This window comes from Muscardinus avellanarius (assembly GCF_963383645.1).
Source record: "Muscardinus avellanarius genome assembly, chromosome: 16".
NCBI lineage: Eukaryota > Metazoa > Chordata > Mammalia > Rodentia > Gliridae > Muscardinus > Muscardinus avellanarius.
Genome location: NC_137802.1, coordinates 27372837 through 27386462, shown reverse-complemented (window position 1 = coordinate 27386462; position 13626 = coordinate 27372837). Strand labels below are relative to the sequence as shown.

The 13626-nt window shown below is 39.7% G+C and overlaps 1 protein-coding gene across 1 annotated transcript in view; it reads right to left on the bottom strand.

Moving 5' to 3' along the window:
* The window catches only part of NF1 (neurofibromin 1), a gene marked incomplete at both ends in the record, with an annotated part of 286281 nt that overhangs the window by 213066 nt on the left and 59589 nt on the right, over positions 1-13626 (bottom strand). The window contains 1 exon segment of the mRNA XM_080712594.1: positions 8411-8601. Within this exon segment, the coding sequence (XP_080568720.1) occupies positions 8411-8601 (191 nt within the window).

The following is a 13626-nucleotide window of genomic DNA, read 5'->3' as shown; positions in this document are numbered from 1 at the left end:
CTAAGTTGCAGAGGGCCTCACTAAGTTGTCATGGCTGGTTTCAAATCCGTGATCCTCTTGTCTCAGCCTCCTAAGAACTGGGATTACAAGTGTGTGTCACCATGCCCAGTTTTACTGTTTTAAGACAGGGTCTCTTTAAGTTGCTATCACTGGCTGGCCAGACTTGCCCCAGACTCCCAAGGAGCTGGGAGAGGAAAAAAAAAAAATCTCATTAAAATAGAACATGATAAAAGAAACCACAATAATCCAGCAAATCTTTGTCTTAACAATTGAGGTATCAAAATTATTTTTCCCACTTTTAGTCAATGTTTTTCAGGAAAACTAGCTAATTTCAAGATTGGGCAGCAGATTTTAAAGGTGAACCTTGATCACCTTGAGCTTAAAACATGAAAACCAGTACCAGCCACCAGAGTCACCTCAAAAATCACACAGGTTTAAAGTCCTGAGCTAGAGCCAGGCATGATGACACATGTTTGTAATTCCAGTAACTGGGAGGCTGAGACAGGAGGATCGCAGATTTCCAGCAAGCCTCAGCTACTTAGTGAGGCCCTCTGAAACTTAATGAGACTCTGTTTCAAAATAAAGAATAAATAAGACTGAGGTGTAGTTTGGAAATAGAATGCCCCTGGGTTCAATCCTTAGTACCACAAAAAAAAAAAAAATCCTGAACTGGGACTCGGCATGGTGTTGCACATTAGTAATCCCAGTACTTGGGAGGCTGAGGCAAGAGGATCTCAGGTTCAAAACCAGCCTCAGCAACTCAGTGAGACCCTGTTTAAAAAAAAAAAATAGGGGTAGGGGTATAGATCAGAGGTAGAGTACCCCTGGGTTCAATCTCCATTACCACTGGGGATGAAACCCAGGAACAGTCTACCTTCAAGCTACACCCCCAGCCCTATTTTTTAGTCTTTATTTTAAAACAGGGTCTCAGTGAGTTGCAAAGGGCCTCACTAAGTAGCCGAGGCTGTCTGCAAACCAAGATCCTCCTGTCTCAGCCTCCCAATACTGGGATTATAAGCATTCACCACCACACCTGACCTCCTTACAAGTTCTAAAAGGAAAAAATAATCACACAATGTGCACCCTTGACTTTCTACTGTCAAATTAACATTATTTAGCCAAGCATGGTGGAACATGCTTGTAATCCCAGTACTTGGAGGTTGAGACAGGAGGACCACAGGTTCAAGGACAGCCTCGACAAATAGTGAGACTCTCATCTGGCCATTTCACAAGAACATTTGCATTACAAAATCTAGTCTGCTGTTCTATTGCAATTAGAACATCAGATCAGAACCTAGTGAGACACTATTTCAAAATAAAAGTAAAATAAGAATGGGGGTACAGCTCAGCGGTAGAATGTCCTTGAGTTCAATCCGCCTCTCCTAGAAAATGGCATAATTTGAACATCAAAAGAATTATTTCTACAACTAAAACACATACAATAAGTAAAAATCAATGTAGTAATAGTAAAAAAAAATAAAAAATAAAAACTCATGTTAACCTTTCACAGCTATAAAAGTAAACCAACTCACTCTGAAAATGAACAGTAAGGAAATGTACACCTCTATCTACACAGCTTTCCCTATACAGACTATTATAACAATATAAATAATGAAGTGTGTGTGTGTGTGTGTGTGTGTGTGTGTGTGTGTGTGTGTGTGTGTGTTGGTAGCATTCCTACCTCTAAGATACACTCCTCAGGCCTATTTTGTTTCTTATTTTGAAATAGGTTCTCAATAAGTTGCAGAAAGCCTCACTATGTAGCAAGGCTAGCCAGGAAACTGAGATCCTCCTGTGCCAGCCTCCCAAGTACTGAGATTACAAACGTGTACCACCATGCCCAGCTCAGTGATCTATTACAAGAATCACAATCTAATGCACAGCACCACAAAAACGTTAAAGTCATAATTTAAAAGTAAAGAATAGAAAAATAAGGCTTGGCCGGGCGTGGTGGCGCACGCTTGTAATCCCCACGCTTGGGAGGCGGAGACAGGAGGATCGCGCTGGTTCGGAGCCAGCCGTGCTGGCTTAAGAGACCCTGTTTCCAAATTAAAAATATATATATAAAATAGGTCTGGGAGTGTAGCCCGGAGGTAGAAGGGCTTCCAGGAACCCCAGTACCACAAAAAAAATTTTAAAAAAAGGGCTTGGAGTGTCGCTCAGAGGTAGAATGCCCCTGGGTTCTATCCCTAGTACCGCAAAAAAGAAAAAAAGAAAAATAAAGAATAAACAACAGCATAGAAAATTTATCATTTTGCAATCCTCAATAAGATAATAGATCCACTGATCATAAGTAGCTACTGAAAACATTAAGTAAAAATTTTATGAGAAACTCTATAATGATAACACTGATAACACCTAAGTCTAATAATCAATCATAAACACTAAAAGTAGAAAAGACATCCTGTTTCCTGACATGATGCAATATGAACTGTCGTCTATAGTGTTCTGATCTCCCCAGCCAAAAGAATTTAAATCCACTCAAAGTTAGCCAAATTCTTAAAAAATGTAAAAAATGCTACAATGTAAACAACCCAGCTCAACAAATAAAGAGCATGAAAAAGATGGGTAGGCTGGAGAAGATACTATATAGATACTATATACTATCCATGATACTATATATATACTATCTAAGATACTATATATGAAGATACTATATAGATTGTGAGATGCAGGGAAATATCAGCCCATTGCAAGGTCTAGAGAGTTTTAAATCCTATTTTGAACCAGCCAAGTGAAAAAGCCATTTTGAGATCATAAGGGAAAAGTGAAATACAAGCTTTTAATAGATGATATTTAAAATTATGATTTCTAGTATGAATGTAAAATGTTTACTATTACAATGGCATTAGAGTTAATGTTTTTAAATCTACCTCTCAGAGATACATACTAAAATATTTACAAGTGAAATGATGCGCTATCTGGGGTTTGCTTTAAAGTATTGGAAAAAAGGGGAAGAGAGAAATCAAGAATGGCAAGCTAGGCATGGTGGCACGTGGCTGTAATCCCAGTCCTTGGGAGACTCAGGCAGGAGAATCATGGTTTGAGGACAGCCTCAGCAAACTCAGCCAGGCCCTGTTTCAAAACAAAAAATAAAAAGGGGTGGGAGTACAATCCCAATCTTAAGAGAGAAACATTTTTTGACAAGAATGGCGAAGCACAAAACATTCTCATGATAAAGTCAATCTTCAGAAATACCTGCCATTCGAGTTGCTTACATATTTTAAGTTATCTAACGCAAAGACAGCAATGTCCCAAGTTGTCCCCATCTAAATTAAACTATCATAATGGTCTTTGGGTAAGTGGTTCTCTAATAAATTCCACTCCTATTTCTGGCACTAAATGGGAAAGGTAAATGTACTTGTCTAAAACATGTGATTTCGTATATCCCATTTCCGAGCAGTATGTCCCCTGAATGCTAATGAAATTTTACACAGTTAACTGCTATTCTGGCAACAGTGAACTAGATTCAAGAAATTTTAAAATGTTGTCTATTTTTACATGTGCTAATGCTGTAAAATCTCATAAAACAACACTTTGGTGACTAGAAGATTTCTAGGGTTTTCAAAGAAAGTTTATTGCTATGTTTTATAAAGCAACCTATGCTTGGACAGACTAAAAAACATTTGTATTCCTCTGAATATTTTCTACCTTTTTTTTTTTTTGGTAGTACTGGGGATTAAAACCAGGATCGTTCTACCTCTGAGCTATACCCCTAGTTTTTTTCCTCCCAGTACTGGGGATTGAACACAGGGGCATTCTACTTCTGAGCTACCCCACCCCTTGCCCTATTTTTTATTCTTTATTTTAAAACAGGGTCTCATGGCCGGGCGTGGTGGCGCACGTTTGTAATTCCCGCGCTTGGGAGGCAGAGACAGGAGGATCGCACAGGTTCGAAGCCAGCCGCACTGACTTAAGAGACCCTGTTTCCACATAAAAAAGTATAAAAAATAGGTCTGGGAGTGTAGCCCAGAGGTAGAAGGGCTTCCAGGAACCCCAGTACCACCAAAAAAATAAAAAGAAATTTAAAAAATAAATAAATAAAACAGGGTCTCACTAAGTTGCGGAGGACCTCAGTAAGTATCTGAGGTTGGCCATGAACCCACAATCCTCCTGTCTCAACCTCCCAAGTATTGGAAATACAAGCCTGCGCCACCACGCCCAGCTCCCTCTAGCTTTTTTAAAGTTTTTTATTTGAAACAGTCTCTCTAGGTTGTGGAAAGTCTCACTACTTGCTGAGACTGTCCTCAAACCTGTGCTCCTCCCAAGTACGGGGATTACAGGTGTGCGCTACTACACCCAGCTGGTTTCCACCTTCATATAATTTTTTTTTTCACGTAGGTTGGTCTGGTAGTAAACTAAATAAAAAGTGCTGTTTTCTCTAACTTTCTAGCCTTCTAGTACCTAGGTGATTTTACCTCGCTGATTCCGTGTATGAGTATTCAGAATATGACTACTCCAAAGATTTAATGGCCCACCAACTGTTGTGTGCACGTATGTCACCATCACCATAAACTACATTATGATGTGAGACTATAATGTATAAATAAAAGTATAAGAGTAAAAAAAAAAAAAAACCAGATTTCATGAAGCCAGTCATGGTGGCACATGGTGGCACCGATACTTAGGAGGCTGACTGAGCCATGAGGATGGCAGGTTTGAGGCCCTTAACAACTCAGTGAAACTCCATTGCAAAATAAAAATAAAATAGGGTTGGGAGTATGGTTCAGAGGCATAATGCCACTGAGTTCAATCCCCTGTACAAAAAAAAAGAAAAAATATCTTATGAGGGGGGTGTGGTGGTGCACACCTATAACCCCAGTACTTCATAGGTTAAGACAGGAGGATCACGCGTTCAAGACCAACCTTAGCAATATAGTAAGGCCCCCTTAGAAATTTAGTGACACCCTACTTCAAAATAATAAAATAAAACAGAACATAGCTCAGAGACAGAATGCCCCTGGGTTCAATCCCCAGTACTGAAAAAAAATGATTTCATGAAAATATTTTTTTTTACCATGTAAAACATTATTCAAAATTATCAAACCATTAAATAAATTTTTAATTTTCTTTTGAACAGGTATTCTGTTAAAGAATATTGTTGTCGAGCATCATAGGGAGATCATTTTTTAAAAAAAAAGATTGTAGGATTTTAAAGTTAGCCGGCTCTCTAAAATACCATAGCACAAATTCTTAAACTATAATGTATGTTCTCATTCACATCTGCTAGAGAACAAAAGAATGGGCAACTTGACTAACGGGACAAGGAGGCAGGCACTGAGAGACAAAGAGGATTGTTTTCCCTGTGCCGTTAGTGTGTGAGTCACCACATCTCTAAGTGATTTGTTATACTTGGTCACAATTAGGCTGAAAACCCATTTAACTTCACGTTCATGAGATAGGTAAGTCATTTACACAAAAGCAAGTCTCAGAGTTACTTATCGGAGTCGGTTATAATTCTGTCCTGCAGAGGACCACGTACGTCTCCACTGGTGACATCACAACTAATGCTTTCAATGATAATCCCGAATGATCAATAAAGGCTTATTTTTATGATACATTTTTGTGTGTATATGGTACTGGGGATTAAACCCAGAGGCATTTAACCTTCAAGCTACACCCCTGGCCCCGATTTTACTTCTTTTGTGGAAACAAGGCCTCCTTAGGTTAATGAGAGTCTCACTACATACTGAGGTTATCCTTGAACCTGCCATCTTCCTGTCTCAGCGCCCCAAGTATGGGGATTCTAGGCCTGCACCATCTGTATTTATGGTACATTTTTTTAAGTACAGACACATGTATTATAAAATGAATTTCAGCAAGCCCTGCACTGTAACACGCATGTATAACCCCAGTATCTTGGAAAACTGAGACAGAAGGATCGCAGGTTCAAGACCAGCTCACAGTAACTTAATAAGACTTGTTTCAAAATAAGATTAAAAATTTTTAAAGTTTAGGGAGCATCAAAGGAAGATTTCAGTAGGTCTCATAGTGGCTTTCTAATTTTGGTAATCCACCCAAGAAGGAAGTTTGAAAGTTGTTGTATAATGTTGTTAATAATTCTCTGCCCATATTCTGCCTGAAATACCATGACTGTTTATAAAAAAGTATTTTTAACAAACTGGGATACAGTTTGGCTTGGGGGAAAAAAATCTCCAGTATCCCATACACATAGGAAAAAAAATTTATTTTTTTATCAAAATATGGCTAAAATAGCTGGGCATGGTGGCACATAATTTATAATCTCAGCATTTGGAAACAGGTTTTTTGGAAACAGGTTTTTTGTTTTGTTTTGTTTTGTTTTGTTTTTGTGGTACTGGGGTGAAACCCAGAGGCTTTCTACCTCTGGGCTATACTCCCAGACCTATTTATACTTTATTTGGAAACAGGGTCTCACTAAGTTGCTGAGAGCCTCACTAAGTAGCTGAGGCTAGCTTCGGACCTGTGTGATCCTCCTGTCTCAGCCTCCCAAGTGCGGGGATTACAAGCGTGCGCCACCACGCCCGGCTAATCTTAGCATTTGGGAGGCTGAGACAGGAGGATCACGGGTTCACGGCCAGCCTCAGCTACTTAGTAAGGCCCTTTCCAACTCAGTGAGACCCTGTTTCAAAATAAAAAATAAAAAATAGGGCTGGGGGATAGCTCGGAGGTAAAATGCCCCTGGGTTCCATCCCCAGTACTGCAATATATATATATATATATATGGCTAAAATAGAAGTATCAGAAACAGGCTGGTATAATGAAACTAACAGAGAATCTAACAAGAATTCTAGCATAAGTTAAACTTAGAAAATTTTGGGTCCTCCATTATTTGGCATTTTAACTTCTGGGGATATTAGTTTGCTTGCCTATGAAATATGGAAGTATTACCAATACCTTTCAGGGGTTGTTGTTGTTGTTGTTGTTGTTTTTGGTGGTACTGGGGTTCCTGGAAACCCTTCTACCTCCAGGCTATACTCCCAGATCGATTTTATATTTTTATTTGGAAACAGGGTCTCTTAAGCCAGCGAGGCTGGCTTTGAACCAGCACGATCCTCCTGTCTCCACCTCCCAAGCACGGGGATTACAAGTGTGTGCCACCACGCCAGGCCCTTTCAGGGTTATTTTAAGGCTATGAAAGCATTTTTTTAAATACACAGTTAAGATGGGATCATGTTACATACTCTTAAAACACAGGTCAGTGCTCACTTTAGCAGCATATATACTAAAATTGGAAAGATGCAAAAATTAGAATGGCCCCTGCACAAGGATGATACTCAAATTTGTGAACTGTTCCATAAGGTTAAAAAAAATAGTGCACTCTCTGGAGAATTCTACTTCGTAATTACTTCCTGTGCTTCTATATTGCTTAGGGGGTTTTGTTGTTATTGTTTTTTAGTAACTAGAATCCTGTGATAAGGAACAAGCTATGATATCATTAAAATATTGACTGCTGGTCAGGCATGTGGCACATGCTTGTAATCCCAGCATTCGGGAGGCTGACACAGGAGGATCCCGGTTCACGGACAGCCTCAGCTACTAAGCGAGGTCCTTCGCAACTTAGTGAGACCCTTTTACAAAAATAAAGACACTAAAAAATAGGACTGGGGGTGTAGCTTGGAGATGCAATGTACCTGGGTCCATCCCCAGTACTGCCAAAAAAAAAAAAAAAAATTCTGACTTATCAATTATTTCAATTGACTAATTTCACTTAAAGGGCTATGTTTAAAAAATAAATATAAGCCGGGTGTGGTGGCGCACACATGTAATCCCCGCACTTGGGAGGTGGAGACAGGAGGATCGCAGGTGTGAAGCCAGCCTCACTGGCTTAAGAGACCCTGTTTCCAAATAAAAATATTAAAAATAGGTGTCTGGGAGTGTAGCCCAAAGGTAGAAGGGTTTCCAGGAACCCCAGTATCACAAAAATAAATAAATTTTATATATATATATGTAAATATATATATGCATGCGTGTGTGTGTGTGTGTGTGTGTGTGTGTGTATGTGTGTGTGTATGTCGTATTTAAAAGAAAAGGCCTGGGGTTGAGGATGTGATTCAGTGGTACCTCAAATACATACTTAAGGCCCTAAGTTCAATCCCCAAGCAAACTTCCCCTACAAAAATAAAAAGGAAAAGGAAAAGAAAATACCTGGCCACGAGAGGTAATTTTTCCTAAAATTTAGACCTTCAAGTTTATGACAATACTCATTATTTATTCGTATATATTGATATCATAATATTACGTAAGTAAAATTTCAAAGATATTAATGCATAAAAATTTTAATATGGTTTTATTGGTGCATTATATATGCATGAAATGTCTACAAAAGCCAGATAAAGCTCATTTTTGTTGACTTGTTTTTATGTAGGCAAAAACAAAGACTTCTAAAATTCACATTACTTTAATAGTCCAATGTGATTTACACACTAACCTGGTAGAAATTCGGCTAAAGACTGCATTGAAGTTGTTGCAGCTAAGAGAAAATAAAACTCCAGAGGCAGAATTCCGAAGTTCAGCCGCATGTTGGTTTCCTTCACGACAGGTGTGAAGAAAGTGGCAGATTTCTGGCAGCAACTGTTTGACAAGCATCGTTTCATCTAATCTCATTGTGTCCTTTGGTTGCTAAAACAGAAATAATCACATAATTCTAAAATCTTAAATAAACATTTGCTTGTATGAAAATTTTCATACATACAAGAGCTAATGAATAACCATCACCTGCATCCAATAATTAACATTTCCTTATGTTTGCTATATTATCTATATCTATGAAAGATGATGGTTCCATTTTTTACTCCACAATCATAATTAAGGTACCAATCCTCTGTCCTTCCTCACTAATGTTCCCCTCACTTCAGCTTGTTCATCAAAATGATTTCCTTTCTGTAAAAAGCCCGAGTTTTCTATGAGTTCTAATAAACTTTATTCACATTCCATATGTCATCCATCTTATTCTCCAAATAAATTCCTGGGTAGGCAATCACACCTGCCTTTGTGCAGACTGACCAAAACAGGTACTACCTACTACAAATAGTGTTGTTTTGGTTCAATCATTTCAGAGTAAGTTTTACACATTGTAATACTTCACCCTTAAGTACTTTCCCAACTATCTTAAAAATAAGAATTTTCTCCAACTTAATTTCAATCCAGTTAATACACCAACGGAAAAGAAAGAGTTTCCTTGTATCATCTAATAATCTCTACTCGAATTTCACCACTGCTCCCAAAATGTCTTTCATGGCTTTTCTTATTCAACTGGGATCCGAAAAAGGTTCAAAGCCTGCAGTATGATAGTTATACTCCCTGTGTTTCAGTATTCTAGAGCAATCTCCCACACACCATATACATCACTTTTATCTTCCACGACATGGACTTGTTTAAGAAACTGGACCAGTTGCATCTCAGAATGTTTCTGATTTGGGATTTGATTGTTTCCTAATGATGTAACATAACTCGTCCTTATAGCTACTATGTTTTCTGTAAGCTGGAATTTAAATCCAATAGTCTCCGGGATCAGAGCCTGCCTTGAGGTATGGCCGGTGCTGGGGCCTCCAAGGCCGGGATTGGAGCCTGCCAAGGGGTGAGGTCAGTGCCGGGGCCAACGAGGCCGGGATCAGAGCCTGCTGTGAGGCAAGGCCACTACCAAGGCCTCTGAGGCAGGGATCGGTGCCAGCCAAGGGGTTAGGCCGGTGCCGGGGCCGGCGAGGCCGGGATCGGAGCCTGCCTTGAGGTATGGCCAGTGCTGGGGCCTCCGAGGTCGGGATTGAACTCAGCAAAGGGGTAAGGCCGGTGCCGGGGCCAGTGAGGCCGGGATCAGAAACTGCTGTGAGGCAAGTACGGAGCTGGGACTTGCGAGACCAGGATAGGAGCCTGCCGAGGGGTTAGGCCAGTGCCAGGGTCAGCGAGGCCAGGATCGGAGCCTGTCGTGAGGCTAGGCCGGTGCTGGGGCCTCTGAGGGCGGGAGAGGAGCCAGCCGAGGGGTTAGTTTGGTGCAGGGGCCAGCGAGGCCAGGATCAGGGCCTCCCATGAGGCAAGGCCGGTGCTGGAGCCAGCGAGGTCGGGATCAGAGTCCTCCAGGTGGCCAGGCCACTACTGGAGCCGTCAAGAGTGGGATCAGAACTTGCAATGTGGCATGCACAGAGAAATAGCACAGAAAATAAAATCCAGATGCTTCCCCTAATTAGCAAGAACTAGGAGGCAAGGGGTAACAGGAGGAGGTCGAGTAGTAGAAAGGGTCCTATTGAGAAGCAATTAAGGTGACCAATCAGAGGGGAAGGGATGGGGGAGGATGGAATCTCTTTAAAACTCATGAGGTGCGTAAACAATTATATCAAAGATAATCACCAATTAAGCATGGGATTGAGGGAGGGGGAGGGAATGGGATAGGGATTGGATGAGGGCTTATCTGATGATATGTGCTTGTATATCCTCTCAAGTCTTGTACTCCAAAGTGATGTATGATTACAAAAATAATAATAATAAATAATTGCCACAAAAAATAAATAAATCCAATAATTTAGTTAGATTGAGATTAAATATTCTAGAAATTCAGTACAGTTTATAGTATATCACTTTAGGTGCACATAATGCCAGATGGTCTTCTGTTAGTAAGACCACGTCTGAGAGCTTTGATGTGAACACTGAGGTCTCCACTCTGTGAAACAAATGTCTACTTTACAGGATGACCAACCAACAGAGAGGCCGACCTGAAGGGAAGTGGCTCCACATCACTATTTCACCTGATGGCTTTAGTGTCTGCACATGCTAACAATTTGGATAATACTGAGCAGGGTGGCAAAGGGCAATTTTTTGTATAACTATGTAATAAGCACTACACCCTATTCTGTAACTGAAATCCAAGTGCAAATACACTGAAATCTAAGAACAGTAAATACACAGATTCCTCACAAACCTGCAAAATCTCAGCTACAATGTCCATTTCTTATTTATAAGCCACCCAAAATATCCAAGTGTCGAAACTAACTCCAATAAATAAATAAAAATAAAAAAGTATTAAATCTTTTGAATACCAGTCATATACAGTAAGATTCCTCAGACCCTACAAAGTTTCAGTCAAAACATGATATTGGTAAACATTCCCTTTCACTTAGCTATCCCAGCTACTTATAAACACACACTTGCAGGTCCCGTTCTTCTAAACTGCCTCAACTTAATTTGCTCTAAAAGCAGAAATCAAACTTAGCAAGATACTAACAAAACACAAGCTATTGTTTAAGGGATAAACAAAGCTGACTAATTCTAAAAATGAGAATCGAGAGACAGGCCTCAATTCTTGGATGACAACCCTAATGAGGCAAAAGGCAAAAGAAGGCAAAACAGAATCATTCACCAATATGAACAGATTCCGTTGCGCCCCAGGTATGCTAGGCTAGTGTTTTACCCCTAAGCTACATTCCTAGCCCTGTATAATTTAAAGGAAAAACACTTATCAGGGTTGAAGGTACAGCTCAGCACTGAAAAAGAAAAACACATTCATTCATACATACGCACATACACTTTAGATAGTAGAGCCTGGGAAGGTAATATATATTTTATACAAGTTATATCCTGTCTACTTTCTACCATTTCTTTTTTCTTTTTGTTTTGGGGGGGGTGGTACTAGAAATTGAACCTGAGGCGTTCTACCCTGGAGCTATATTCCCAACTCTATTTTATTTTTTTATTTTGAAACAAAGTCTCATTGAATTACAGAGGGCCTCACTAAGTAGCTGAGACTGGCCACAAACCTGTGACCCCCCTGTCTCAGCCTCCCAAGTACTGGGATTACAGGCATGTGCCATCACACTTGGCTTTTATTAGCATTTCAGTTAGGCAATATCCCAAGAGTATTAAATCATAACAGAGACCAATTATATCAGTGGTCATTCTCCAAAATACATTTACCATTATCTCTCAATTAAAATTTTTAATGGAGAAATGTTGTCAAACTGAAAGAAGCAATAAACTACCTTGGTCCTCATTCAATTATAAGAATGGCTGATATACTGGTAATTTATAATCAAAGTAATAAGACTAATACACAGAATTGATTCAAAAGTGTAAAAACTGCCCACCTTTGCTGGGTGTGGTGGTGCACACTTGTAATCCCAGCGCTTGGGAGGCTGAGACAGGAGGATCTCACAGGTTTGAAGCCAGTCTCAGCTGCTTAGGCTCTCAGCAACTTAGTGAGACCCTATTTCCAAATAAAATATAAAATAGGCCAGGGAGTATAGCCCAGAAGTAGAAAGCCCCTGGGTTCCACCCCCAGTACCACCAATAAAAAAAAATTGCCCACTGTCACAATTCATTATCCTATATAACAGAGCTTCTGCTCTTTCATTCCATTTTAGAAGTAGTATATCACAAATTAATAGAAGGCACTAGATTAAAACAACCAGCTTGCCCTCAATAAAGGTGAAAAATTTATATACTGTCCCACAACTTTGGAATATGCCCTAGGGTCAATAAGAGTTTAAAATATTATGCTTAAGCTGGACGTGGTGGTGCACGCTTGTAATCCCAGCATTCAGGAGGCTGAGACTCTAGGATTACAGTTCACAGACAGCCTCAGCTACTACTTAGTTAAGCCCTCCACAACTCAGTGAGACCCGGTTTCAAAATAAAGAATAAAAAATAGGACAGGGGCTATAGCTTGGAGGTAGAATGCCCCTGGGTTCCATCCCCAGACCCACAAAAACAAAAACAAAAAATTATACTTAGATTTTGAGGCCTACAGAAAACACAGTTGTATATTTTTTCTAATTCCCTACCTAGTACCCAATCCCCTTAATACACACATCAGATGATTCCCTCTATCCTCAACCACAAAAAGAGTCCTTAGATATTAAAGCCCCTTCCCCTTAAGCTTACTATGAAGACTGAGTGTATATAGAAAAAAGAATGTAAGAAATAAGCTAACTCTTTTGTGAAGTGTCTATTTAGTTCACGTGCCCATTTTTTTTAATTGGATTATTTTTTTTTTCTTAGTGTTGAGTCTCTTGAGTTCTCTGTATATTCTAGATATCAGTCCTCTATTGGAGGAGTAGGTGGTGAAAATCTTCTCCTGTTCAGTTGGCTCTCAAATGAGGTTCTTGACAGTTTCCTTTGCTGAGCAAAAGCTCTTCAGTTTCATACAATCCCACATATTGATTCGCCTTTTAGTTTGCTGTGCCTTTGGGGGTCTTGTTGAGAAAGTTTTTATCTGTGCCTATGTGTTGCAATGTTGGACCTATGCCCTCTTCAAGGAGCCTCAAGGTCTAATTTCCAAGTCTTTGATCCATCTTGAATTGACTCTTGTGCATGGTGAGAAAGTGGGATTAATTTCCAGTTTTCTGCATATGGTTAACCAGTTTTGCCAATACCATTTGTTGAACAGGCTATCTTTTTTCCAGTGTATGTTTTTGGCCCCTTTGTAAAAAATCAATTGGCTGTAAGTGTGTGGACTTGTTTCTGGGTCTCTATTCTGCTCCACTGGTCTATGTATGCTGTTTTTTATTACAATGGCTTTGTAGTATAGTTTAAAGTCAAATACTGTAATTTCTCCTGCATGGTTTTTGTTGCTAAGAACTACTTTGGCTATTCTGGGCTTTTTGTTGTTCCAAATGAATTTAAGGACTGATTTTTCTATGTCTGTGAGGAATATCTTGG